Below are 14,260 nucleotides of genomic sequence, written 5' to 3' on the forward strand. Positions count from 1 at the left end.
CTCTGCCAGAAATTAGAGCTTTATATACTAAACAATCGTACCAAAGGGAATTTTTATACACTAATTAGGGGGCACATGATGGGCCAAATTGGATTTTGTTAATAAACCGGAAGGAAGTTCTTTAAGCTATATATTCGTGGAAGCAACGTGTGAGTCGTGGTGCGGTTGTAAGTGCCATGGGTAGAGAAGTTTGTAGACTCGGAGGGCAGGGGTTCGGTTCTGGTCACGGATTAATTTTTAATATTTTTTTCTATTTAATTTATTTTATTTTTTAAAATTTATTTTTTCGATATTTCAACGTGAAGAAAGTGTTACATTATAAAAATTATTTGTTTTCTTTGGGAAAGAGGGAATATAAGCTAAAAAACGGATAAAATTCGACTCCGGAGCTACGCACGCGACTCACTCCGAAACTCCCTTTAATATTAACTTATTATTTTCAAACTCTGCCAGAAATTAGAGCTTTATATACTAAACAATCGCACCAAAGGGAATTTTTATACACTAATTAGGGGGCATATGATGGGCCAAAATGGATTTTGTTAATTAACCGGAAGGAAGTTCTTTAAGCTATATATTCGTGGAAGCAACGTGTGAGTCTTGGTGTGGTTGTTAGTGCCATGGGAAGAGACGTTTGTAGACTCGGAGGTCAGGGGTTCGGTCCTGGTCACGGATTAATTTTAAATTTTTTTTTTCTATTTACATTATTTTATTTTTTAAAATTTATTTTTCGATATTTCAACGTGAAGAAAGTGTTACATATATAAAACTTATTATTTTTCTTTGGGAAAGAGGGAATATAAGCCAAAAAACGGATAAATATCGACTCCGGAGCTACGCTCGCGACTCACTCCGTAACTTCCTTTAATATTAACTTATAATTTTCAAACTCTGCCAGAAATTAGAGCTTTATATACTAAACAATCGTGCCAAAGGGAATTTTTATACATTAATTAGGGGGCACATGATGGGCCAAATTGGATTTTGTTAATAAACCGGAAGGAGGTTCTTTAAGCTATATATTCGAGGAAGAAACGTGTGAGTCGTGGTGTGGTTGTAAGTGCCATGGGTAGAGAAGTTTGTAGACTCGGAGGGCAGGGGTTCGGTTCTGGTCACGGATTAATTTTTAATATTTTTTTCTATTTAATTTATTTTATTTTTTAAAATTTAATTTTTCGATATTTCAATGTGAAGAAAGTGTTACATTATAAAAATTATTTGTTTTCATTGGGAAAGAGGGAATATAAGCTAAAAAACGGATAAAATTCGACTCCGGAGCTACGCACGCGACTCACTCGGTAACTCCCTTTAATATTAACTTATAATTTTCAAACTCTGCCAGAAATTAGAGCTTTATATACTAAACAATCGCACCAAAGGGAATTTTTATACACTAATTAGGGGGCACATGATGGGCCAAAATGGATTTTGTTAATTAACCGGAAGGAAGTTCTTTAAGCTATATATTCGTGGAAGCAACGTGTGAGTCGTGGTGTGGTTGTTAGGGCCATGGGTAGAGAAGTTTGTAGACTCGGAGGTCAGGGGTTCGGTCCTGGTCACGGATTAATTTTTAATTTTTTTTTCTATTTACATTATTTTATTTTTTAAAATTTATTTTTCGATATTTCAACGTGAAGAAAGTGTTACATATATAAAACTTATTATTTTTCTTTGGGAAAGAGGGAATATAAGCTAAAAAACGGATAAATTTCGACTCCGGAGCTACGCACACGATTCACTCCGTAACTCCCTTTAATATTAACTTATAATTTTCAAACTCTGCCAGAAATTAGAGCTTTATATACTAAACAATCGTACCAAAGGGAATTTTTATACACTACTTAGGGGGCACATGATGGGCCAAAATGGATTTTGTTAATTAACCGGAAGGAAGTTCTTTAAGCCATATATTCGTGGAGGCAACGCGTGAGTCGTGGTGTGGTTGTTAGTGCCATGGGTAGAGAAGTTTGTAGACTCGGAGATCAGGGGTTTGGTCCTGGTCACGGATTAAATTTTAATATTTTTTTCTATTTAATTTATTTTATTTTTTAAAATTTAATTTTTCGATATTTCAACGTGAAGAAAGTGTTACATTATAAAAATTATTTGTTTTCTTTGAGAAAGAGGGAATATAAGCTAAAAAACGGATAAAATTCGACTCCGGAGCTACGCACGCAACTCACTCCGAAACTCCCTTTAATATTAACTTATAATTTTCAAACTCAGCCAGAAATTAGAGCTTTATATACTAAACAATCGTACCAAAAGGAATTTTTATACACTAATTAGGGGGCACATGATGGGCAAAAATGGATTTTGTTAATTATCCGGAAGGAAGTTCTTTAAGCTATATATTCGTGGAAACAACGTGTGAGTCGTGGTGTGGTTGTTAGTGCCATGGGTAGAGAAGTTTGTAGACTCGGAGGTCAGGGGTTCGGTCCTGGTCACGGATAAATTTTTAGTAATTTTTTTTCTATTTACTTTATTTTATTTTTTAAAATTTATTTTTCGATATTTCAACGTGAAGAAAGTGTTACATATATAAAACTTATTATTTTTCTTTGGGAAAGAGGGAATATAAGCTAAAAAACGGATAAATATCGACTCCGGAGCTACGCACGCGACTCACTCCGTAACTCCCTTTAATATTAACTTATAATTTTCAAACTCTGCCAGAAATTAGAGCTTTATATACTAAACAATCGTGCCAAAGGGAATTTTTATACATTAATTAGGGGGCACATGATGGGCCAAAATGGATTTTGTTAATTAACCGGAAGGAAGTTTTTTAAGCTATATATTCGTGGAAGCAACGTGTGAGTCGTGGTGTGGTTGTTAGTGCCATGGGTAGAGAATTTTGTAGACTCGGAGGTCAGGGGTTCGGTCCTGGTCACGGATTAATTTTTAATATTTTTTTCTATTTAATTTATTTTACTTTTTAAAATTTAATTTTTCGATATTTCAACGTGAAGAAAGTGTTACATTATAAAAATTATTTGTTTTCTTTGGGAAAGAGGGAATATAAGCTAAAAAACGGATAAAATTCGACTCCGGAGCTACGCACGCGACTCACTCCGAAACTCCCTTTAATATTAACTTATAATTTTCAAACTCTGCCAGAAATTAGAGCTTTATATACTAAACAATCGCAAAAACGGAAAATTTTTATACACTAATTTGGGGGGCACATGATGGGCCAAAATGGATTTTGTTAATTAACACACTCTTTCCCTTTATGTGTTTCCTCTTTTGCAGAAGATAATTTTCATTTTCTAATTCAATAATTGTTAACCTTTTTTTTTTTTTGTTGCGGCGCACTTTTAACGATTTCGAAGTAAACAAAAAATTTAAAAGTTGTTTACTTAACTTTTAATACTATGTGTTAAACAGTATATCATAATTATTTTGAATGTAAAATAAAATAATGTCTACTGCAAAAACAGCAGTAAAGGTATTAAATTACAAGTTAACAGTTATTATTATTATTATTTTTTTGCTACTTATTAATTGTTAGTTTGTTTTTTTATAGTTATAAATTGTCAGTTTTTTCTTTTTTTTTTTTACATTAATTGTTATTTTTTGTAATTTATTGTTAGCTTGGTTTGTTTGCTAATTATTAAATATCAGCTCGTTTTGTTTGTTAATTATCTTTTATAATTTGTTTTTATAACTATTAATTGCATAGCTTATTTTAATTGTTAGCTTTGATTTTCTTTTGTAAATTAGTATGTAGCTTGCTTTCTTTTGTTAATTAATAATTTTAATTCTCATTAAATTTTTTACTTATTTAACATTTTATGATTCTCCAAGACCAATCGCCGCCAAAAGATGTTTACACCGTTCAAAAATGGAAAAATTATAAGAAGTACATGTATATAATATTATATAGTGTTACTCCTTTTACAAGATTATTTTCTTATCTTTTGACTACCCACACCTGCTGCTCGATACCACTTTTTTTTTAAAAATCCATTTTGACAGTTTGGGGGTCAGATGTTGGTGGCCTGGTTATTCTATTTATGTAGTAGATATTCTTTCCCCCCTTTTTTTTCCTGCAATGTTGCCAGCTTGGTAGCACTAATTAAAGAATGAGAAATTAAATGCTTAGTAACCAATATTCCATAAGCAATAAAAAGCTAAAGGATGTCATTTTGCTAACAAATGTACTGTTATGGTCGTCGCATTTGCTAATATCCTATCAGGGTAAACATTTTCAACCGAAATTTTGCTGAAAGTGTCAGCACAAGTCTCTGCTCAAGACATAACAAAACATTAATTACTGTAATCCAACACAGTTTAAAAATTATTATTTATACTTTCTATACTATTTTTGCATTAATAGAAAATAAGAAACTATTAATGAAACACGTCTTACATTATTACTTTAATGAAATGACTTTTCTCTCTAAAATTCTTTAACAGATTTAAAAAAATGAAAATGAGTTTTTTTCAAAAAAAATTAAAAATTTTATACAACTCTGCTTTATAAAACAAGATAATAATATATTTTTATTTTTAAAAGAGAAAAAGAGCAAAAAAATGTATATATATATTACAAATTTTTTTTTTATCTATTATTATAGAAGAGTGAGATAGAGAAGGCAACTAAAAAAAAAAAAAAAATTTTTTTTTTACATTATAAAATAATGTGTTATAATAATTTTTTTAACAGTAAAAAAATTACCTCAATTTAAAAACTCATTAAGATTTTTTTTTAAAACGAGACGATGTTACGGCACGGCATTTTTTTGAAACAGAAAAAGTGAATATTGTATAATTAAATACTCGTTGTTGCATTATTATTAAAACTAGTATGTAATAAAAAAATAACGGATATTAAAATTTCTAATGTCATTGGGAACGTAATTTTTTAAGTTTCCTGAAAAATAATTGCGATAAGTAAATTATTTTGTGTATCTTACGTAACACATTCATTACGTTCAACAAATAGTGACCAAGAAACCGAACTTCTGAATTTAACCACTTGTAAAAGATTAATTTTTCTTTTGAACGGTTAGATTAAGAAACCGTTAGTTGTTAACATTGTTTTTTACCAATAGGCAAAATGGGTCTTGGTTGGGATTTCATGGCGTCCTCACTTTTCAACTACAATAATCAAGAGTAATGGCTGTTGTTTGATAATTCTTTTTTCAACTTTTAATTTTGTTATGCATTAAGTTCGTGAATTTATTTTTGAGATATGGGGCCAGAGAGATCCCATAAATACTTCTTGAGTTGTGAATAAAGGAGGATTTCATCATTTGAACAATATTTTTGTTTTAATTAAGAATCAGAAATTCTACCCTACAGTTCAAACTGGATCGTTTTCAATACTAGTTCAGGTGAATATCACAAATAAAGAGGATCCAAACTGGCTCCCAAAAGTTAGAGTTGAAGCAAGAAAAAAAACTGGAAAAGCCAAAGAAGGTAGACCTTAAGCGTTACACAGAAACGAAAGAATTCCGTTCTCAAACGTGAACGCATGAAGTAGTTGAAAGAATTAAACCCTACCGAACTCCTTTCATGCAAATACGAGTACTGGGTGTTGATCACCAGTTAGGGATAAAAGGAAAGTTGTCAACGTACCCAATAACTAGCACAAGACCGTTGACTGTCTTCCCCGCAATATAAATGATTCATTCACTATTCATGTAAAATTGAAAAAAAGACCGGTTTTCAAATCATATTTCATGTATGAACTTGTGAATACGAAACGGTGTATGATGCAGCTTACAATCTCTATCAAACACCATTGCACCAATCCGAAAATGTTAATGATCTCAATTGGCTGTTCAGTCATCAAAAGAATTTACGCAGAATGTGTCTGAGCTGCATGTAAACATGTCCGCGAAATTGTGTACCGAGCAAGTCAGGGTTAACAGTTAAAGATGTCCAAGAGGAAAACACAATAGTTTCTTTTCCAAAAAAAATTTAACAACAGCCACTTTGCGAATTAGAAACCTGTGATCGCCGCAAGGCGACCACAATTTTTTGCATTTTGTAGTGAATCGTATTTTAATTTTTTTAAAATTTATATTTTACATAATCTTAATATCTTATTGAGAGTACAAATAAGTTTCCCCCGTTTTCTATCAAAAATTAGCAAGTTATTGTGAAACATTATCTTTTATTCAAAGTCTTCTCCATTACTAGACACTAATTTCCCCCATATTTCTGGGAGAATTCGGATAACCAAGTTGGAAGAACTCTTGCATCTTTCGAGAATATCCACGAATTCCTTGGTTTCTTCAAATGATTCTGCTCAGACAGACCATGTGCCGGAATAGGTCATAATCTGAAGAAACAAGGTCTGGCGACTTCTTATTGATGTGTTTCCAAATAGCAAAATCGACGTTTAATGTCTCTTGGCTTCAGTTTGTATAGAGTCCAACTTCCTTGTTTTTGGATCATTCCCAAAGATATGAAATTGCTTGCTGAATTATACTTGTAATAGAAGAGCAAGTTCTTTTTTGCGTTTAGGAGAATCTTCTTCCAATAATTCTTCAAATTCCTTGTCTTCGTACAATTTCGGCCTTCCACGCAAACTCACCGTTTTTTTTTGTATTCTAAGTCACAGAAGTATTGCTCACTCACAATTTTTATTATATTTTAATGCTTTAAGTATAAGTTTCAATAATCATTCTACTTACAATTTGGAGAGGGGAAAAAAAAAGACTAATTTTTAAAGATATGTTTGCTCCGTATTTTTAAATTACATTTATTTAATATTTATCAAACTTTGTTCAAATTATATTCTATAGATGCTTCCATAGCATCTCGGGCACAAGATTTTGTAATCTTTCACCTATTTATATGTCTTTTAATTCAGATTGCCATTTTCTTCCTCAAAAAAAATAAATAAATAAATAAATTAAAAAAAAATCGATTAAATAATTACTCTTTTTTAAATTTTAACTTAAATATTTTTTTTTTAGAATAAGCTTTTAAAAATAAATTTTAATAGCATTTAAATATTGAGTGTTTTGCCGCCAGAATTAATATTAACTAGCATAACATATTAAATACTTTTCAAATGAATGAATTTAAAATGTCCACATTTTAATGAGATGATCTAACTCTTATTTGAACTCTTAATTTCTTTATTATTTTAAATATTTCATACATTATAGTAAAATTTTGCGACATAGCAAAATAAATTTGTTACATTTAATATTCTGCATTTGAATAAGAAATCTCAACTCATCTAGTTTGTTATTAAATATGACAAAGCTCCAATTTACTCATTACTGACTGTTTTACCCCATGCTTTGATTTTAAAGTACTATCTAAAAAACTGATATTATTTAAATCATATTTAACCCTTTGAATCGCATCAAAAGAAACAATTGCAAAAAATTTCAAAGAGAAAAAAAAATTATAGCATATATTATGAAATGAAAAAGTTTTAATTTATATATAAGGTATTATTTTCTCTAAATGGAATAAAAAGAAGATATATAATTTCAGAGAAAAAAAGTTGTAAATATTAAAGTTATCTTGAGTCTATATATAAAAAAAAAATTACCTGTTTCTTAAATGATTTTATTTTAACAAAATCAAATTTTTACAAAAATCAATGAAATTTGTTAACTCACATTGGAACTCAACTCTTTGTTAAAATAATAGAATTAAACACAACTGAAGATAGATTATAAGAGCTTGCCAAACAGAGTTCGCAAGATTTGGGACAGAAGGGAGTTTAAACTATCCTGTCCCTTTTATTAAAAGTGTCATAATTTTAAAAAAATAGTGTGAAAAACAAAAGGCTAATTTTTGAACGAGAAGAAAATGAAGACAAGTTTTTGTTTTATTAAAAAAGTTTATTATTATTTTTAATAGTGCATTATTTATCCTTGTGCAAAAACATAGTTTATCAGAATTAAAAGCATATTTATTCATATTTAAAGGATTCAATTTTGTCGTTCAATGAACTGTGGAGCTTCAAAACTTATAAATATTTTCCTTTAATAAGTTAAAGCAAATTGTATAAAAAAATATCAAATATTCATTAATATATGTAATGCTGTGTACAATAGTTAAACCTTTCAGAATTTTTACCTTTTATCAGAGTTGGGCACAGTAAAAACCGTGCATCCTGTCCAAAACCCTGATTACAATGCTTTAATTTAATTATTAAAAAGCATCCTCCATCAACTAATAATTCAGTGACTGTTCAACTGGCAGACATCAATACTTTCACGATATCTAATTGACAATCATTGCTTCACTTTTAAAATCTTTGACCATTAATATTCAATTATCAACCCCTGTTATAACAGGGTGCATAGCCAAATTATTCAACAAAAAATAAGCACCTTTTAAGCACTCAAATAATATTTTTAAGCACTTAAAAAAATATAATAATTAGGCAGGGTTGGAAAGTTTTTGACAATTGACGGTTTTAACAGTCATGTCCAAAAAAAAAAAAAATTTTTTTTTTTGGCATTGTATTTGACAATTGTCAAAATTTTTGAACCATGTTGTAAATCAAATGGCGTTTTCATACGCTACGGACTGACGATGCGACGAAACAGATAGGGGTTGAATTAAGTGTGAAAACGTTGCATAGAACAATGTGAGCAGTGTCTTTCTGCATAGTTCGTAGCGAAAATCAACATGGTAAAGGGAAAATTAAGTACTTTTTAAAAACACCCAATGAAAAAAGCACCTTTATGGGCTTTTAAAAAATCGAAAATAAGCACCTTTAAGCACTTTTTAAAAACGGTACGCACCCTGTATAACTATTTTTTTTTTTTTACATGTCAGTGATGGCTTTACAAAAATATTATTTTAATTTTAACGCCAATTAAATAATTTAAACACAATTATTGAAGCAATGTAAAAATAGATTTATACATTACTTGGAGATAAAATTTTGTCTCGAGTGCTATTTCATGCTTATATTATTATTCATTAAAAGAAGAAAAAAAAAAAAGACATACTAGTTGTGAAAATGAGAATTATAAACAAAGGAGAAATAATTTATTATAACACAATAAATATTTATAATCCATAATTTTTAGATGCAAATTCTTTTAATAAATGTGTGCATAGTTCTAAGAAACATAAATACAGCCAAACCTCGCTATAGTGAACTCCCGGATATAGTGAACAAAATGTTCGCTCCTGTGCCTTGCTACGCACGTATAATGTCAAGTTTTGGGCTATAGTGAGTGAACCAAAGGGAGGAAATTGGATATTATGAACTTTTTTCTTCATTTTTTGGTAATTTTGAAGATTCTACATAGATCGACTTTTTAAAACCATCTACAGAGTGGAATGTAGCATTTTTTCCTGTTTGCATCTCCTACCCTCAGTTTCCCATCCCTAAACATTTTGTACGTAAGACGAAGAGTCAGGGTTGGCAAGTTTTTAACACATGACGGTTTTTACTGTCATGTCAAAAACCCATAGTTTTGGTAAAACTATATTTTTATTTGAGTTTAACTGCTTGTAATTTAAAATTAATTCATTTTAGGCAATAAAATTAGAAAAAAAGTTGTTAAAAGATATTTAAGAACAGATTCTTGCATTTTCCCAACATGATTATATCAAAACATACTATTTGAAGTAAAATATTAGGATACTAAACAAAATTTTCAACATTTCCAAGCATCATTTTGTTTGGCATATTACATTACTGAAGAATGTCAAGTCATTCTTGACTTTGCTAGTTGCTTGAGTTTGTTAGTAGCTACAAGTTTTGTTTAGCTTATTTCTAATATTTAAGAAATGCCAAATTTTAAGTTCTTCTTTTTAGTTCTTGAATTTATTAATAGTTCCAAGCTTTTTTGCTTGTTTGTTTATTTCTAACAATTAAGAGCAAAATTTTGAATCCTTTGCAAATCAAGCTATAATGATAAAAATAAGTATCACTATTTTCAATAAGTATATTACAATATTTCGATATGAATGTATATCCTTCTATAAGAATACATGTATATAGTTGCAAAATCAATAGCAATCATTTACAAAGGCAATTATGTGAAAATAATATATTGTCCGCTATAGGCCATAAATTAAAGAAAACAGTAGGTTTTTGACAGTTTTTACCACTGTCATGTCAAAAACCAGTTTTCGACGGCAAAAACCCAACCCTGCGAAGAGTCATAAAAAATAGAAGTTAATACATTTTTTGTTACTACATGTTGCTTTTTAATAACTTTTGTATTTCTTTTCATGGGTCATTTATTTAAATAATGTGTAATAAAAGGGAGCAGTTCGGAAAACTTAGCTAAAATTATTTGCAGTACGAAAAAGTGAACCAAAATTTCGGTCCCTCGAAGGTTCGCTATAGCGGAGTTTGACTGTATCAAATTAAGGAAGAATGCAGTAAAAGAGAGTTTATATATGCATTTTATTCTTTATACAAAACTGTACAACTTCAACACGTTCGATTAGAGTTAAGCTTGGCTAAAAGTAAAACATAAAATATCAAGCATGAGACGTCAGCTGTAGCTATTAGTAAATTAAAAAGGCATGAGAGCAATTTCTGTAATTAAATTTCTTTATTATTCCAAAAATAAATCCAGGATATTTTCAAACACCTTTCTACAGCATAGGAGGTTTCTCTTGAAAACAATAATCATAAATTGAAAAGAAACAAACTGGGAAAAAGGCTTTTTTCTTTAAAAAAAAAAAAAAAAAATTTAAAATGAAGTTTCCATAATGTAGTTTAAATCAGAGTGATAATATATGAAGTAAAAACTAGAAGAAAAATAACATTTATCTACAATGGTTATTAATTTAGAATAATTATAATAAAACAACAACTTTATATGCATTATAATTGTTAAAAATGAAGAATTAAAAAGTAAAAATGCCATTTATACAAAGATTAAATAAATAGTTATCTAAAAAGTACACTATAACAATCACTTTAAATGCAATTTAATTGAATAAAAGTAAAATAATTGGGATATCAATGAAATAAACCTCCTATGTTCAGATATTTTACAAATGAACAACTGATTTTATTTTATACTAACAGCATTGTACACTTTACTGTTAAAGCTCATAAAATATACTTCAAGCTAAACTAGAAAAAAAGATATTTTTCAATTTATTAGAGCTTGTATCATATTTGTGATTATAAAAGGATGGCTGGAGAAACATTTTGTTTAAAAAATACTGAGAAAAATAAAAGAACATAGTTTTTTAAAAAAAATATTTTTTAATCGGAAAAATTTAACTTGAATAAGATTCCAATACACTTTTTTTGAAATAAAATTAAAAAAACATATTTATTAACTACTACAACACAACAAAAATATTTTCGAGGAATATGTAACAAAATATAGAAAAAAAACTGGAGCAAAAATAAAAGTCATTATACATGGTGTACATAAATTCAAAATGTAATAGAAATCACAAAATCAATTTATTCAAAGTAAGCAATTCTTTATTACATACACAGACAGAGAAGAAGTGAGGGGACAGAAGTAAAACAAATTCATTCTGTTCACTGAGCTCATTTCCCAAAGTATGTCCATGACTATAGAATGAGCAAATGAATATTATGCATGACCAGTCATGTTTTTTTTAATAATTTTTTTTTAAAAGAGTTTTTTTTTTATCATCACAAATTGCTAAAGAATGCAGAAGTGCTACTCATGCCACATATGTGTAGAGTTTTCTAAAAGTAAAAATAGAATATTAATTAATGAGTCATTTATTTCAATGCTGTAAATGAACAATTAATATACACACTGCAAATCTAACTTAGAAGACAACAAACATGCCAACATTTAACACTAAACACACCATAACCGGTCAGATGACTGTTAAAGAACATCGAAAATGCTTATCGTTTTTGCACATTTGACTTCATGATTTTTTCTACAGTTAATGTTCTATTATTACTTATTTTGTTTGTTCCGAATGATACTTGTCCCATACCTATTTCTACCACAACTGGCCCTTTGACCAGGAGAACAATTTATTGCTAAAGAAGTTAAAAATCTAAATTTTTAACTTCTTTTGTTAACTATAATATTAACTCATTACTGCTGAAACATTATTTTTTGAAGATTTCAGGAAAAAATTAAAATTGCAGATTTTATATTATGCTAACACTACACAGTATATTGCCAAGTTGACAGAGCTTTTTAATTACATTGCAATTTAAATTTCATTTCTTCAAAGTTTTAAGTAACTGGTAAAATTAGCAATGTGTACACAACAGTAACAAATATTTTTTTTGTTAATTTATTACTGAATCTTGTAAATTATCTGAACCATACCCATGTTAATTTTCTGTAAACTAACCACTGCTATTCTGTTTGTTAATAAATGAACCTGCATCATTCCACAAGTCAGTGATCTTTTTGATGCGCTGTCGAAACACCACCAGACAAAATAAAAATCTTCATTTTTTGGAGTACCCTTAGTTATATGTGTTCTACTCAAATTCAGAAAAGCATTAATATATATATGTGTGTATATATATATATATATATACATACAGTGGTGGCCAAAAGTGTGGACACTTTTTGAAAGTTTCGTTATTTTCAACTTTGTGTGCTTGTAGAATATATTAATTTTCACTTAAATACAAACGTTTATATATCAAATTGAAGGTAATTTAATGTAAAATTTAATAATAAATACAGTATTACAATATCTGTATTACAAAAAAAGTTATGCAATTAATAGTAAGATCTATCTTAGATTTGCATTTTTCTAAAGTGATACTTACACAATCAATACTTAGTAAGATAACCCTTAATTTTTAAGACAGATTCACAGCGTCTTTTCATCGAGTGAACGAGTGTTTGGAGTTCATCTTTCGTTATCACATGGTGCCAAGAATCAATTATAGCTTCACTTAGTTGTCTTTTATTGGATGGACGTTTTTTTCGTACAAGGATTTTCAAACGTCGCCACAAATTTTCAATTGGATTGAGATCAGGGCTGTTTCCTGGCCATGGTAATATATCTATGCCTTTATTTCAAAAGCATGCTTTGCATACTTTTGCTGTGTGGCATGGAGCTGAATCCTGCTGAAAAATAAATGGTTTGGTGTTGGGGAAGAGATCCCTGATGGAAGGTATCAATTTTGGTTTCAGGACATTTTCGATGTACTTTTTGGCATTCAGGATGCCAAATCAGGCCGAAAAAAATGCACAAGTGCTACTACCGATAGAAAAATTAAATGGCTATGCCTTCAAGATAGAAAAATGTCATCAGATGTCATTAGTTGTGAAATGAATGCAGCTGGTATTGCAGTAAGTTCAAGAACAATAAGAAGAAGCTTATCAGGATTTGGACTACAAGCTAGAATTCCAAGGAAAAAACCTTATTTAAATCAAAAGCAACGCGAAAAACGAGTTAAGTCGGCAAAAGAACACATTAAATGGTCAGAAAATCAATGGAAGCAAGTAATCTGGAGTGATGAGAGTAAAATATCGCTCTTTGGAAGTGATGGTAGAAAATACGTGAGACGTAGAGTAGGTGAAGCGCTTCATCCTGATTGCATTGAAGCAACTACTAAAAATCCAACAAATGTCATGATTTGGGCATGTATATCTGCAGATGGTTTGGGCCGAATTAAAATGATTGATGGCATCCTGAATGCCAAAAAATACATCGATAATGCCCTGAAACCAAAATTGATACCTTCCATCAGGAATCTCTTCTGCAACAACGCACCATTTATTTTTCAGCAGGATTCAGCTCCATGCCACACAGCAAAAGTATGCAAAGCATGGTTTCAAAATAAAGGCATAGATATATTACCATGGCCAGGAAACAGCCCTGATCTCAATCCAATTGAAAATTTGTGGCGACGTTTGAAAATTCTTGTACGAAAAAAACGTCCATCCAATAAAAGATAACTTATTGAAGCTATAATTGATTCTTGGCACCATGTGATTACGAAAGATGAACTCCAAACACTCGTTCACTCGATGAAAAGACGCAGTGAAGCTGTCTTAAAAATTAAGGGTTATCCTACTAGGTATTGATTGTGTAAGTATCACTTTAAAAAAATGCAAATCTGAGATAGATCTTACAATTAATTGCATAACTTTTTTTGTAATACAGATATTGTAATACTGTATTTATTATTAAATTTTACATTAAATTACCTTCAATTTGATATATAAACGTTTGTATTTAAGTGAAAACTAATGTATTCTACAAGCACACAAAGTTGAAAAACATGAAACTTTCAAAAAGTGTCCACACTTTTGGCCACCACTGTATATATGTTATATACACAAACACACACATATATATGTGTGTGTGTGTATATATATAC

At 29.6% G+C, this 14,260-nt stretch overlaps 1 protein-coding gene across 1 annotated transcript in view; it reads right to left on the bottom strand.

Annotated features, from left to right (window-relative positions):
- Window positions 1-10,338: 10,338 nt before the first annotated feature.
- Window positions 10,339-14,260, bottom strand: part of Cul3 (cullin 3) — a 62,077-nt gene continuing 58,155 nt past the window's right edge. Inside the window, exon 19 of the mRNA XM_087158275.1 lies at window positions 10,339-11,635. Within this exon, the coding sequence (XP_087014401.1) occupies window positions 11,611-11,635 (25 nt within the window). The 3' untranslated portion in view covers window positions 10,339-11,610. The remainder of the gene's footprint in view (window positions 11,636-14,260) is intronic.

Source organism: Parasteatoda tepidariorum, chromosome 2 (genome assembly GCF_982258835.1).
Source record: "Parasteatoda tepidariorum strain Cologne lab strain chromosome 2, Ptep-v5.0, whole genome shotgun sequence".
NCBI classification, from domain to species: Eukaryota; Metazoa; Arthropoda; class Arachnida; order Araneae; family Theridiidae; genus Parasteatoda; species Parasteatoda tepidariorum.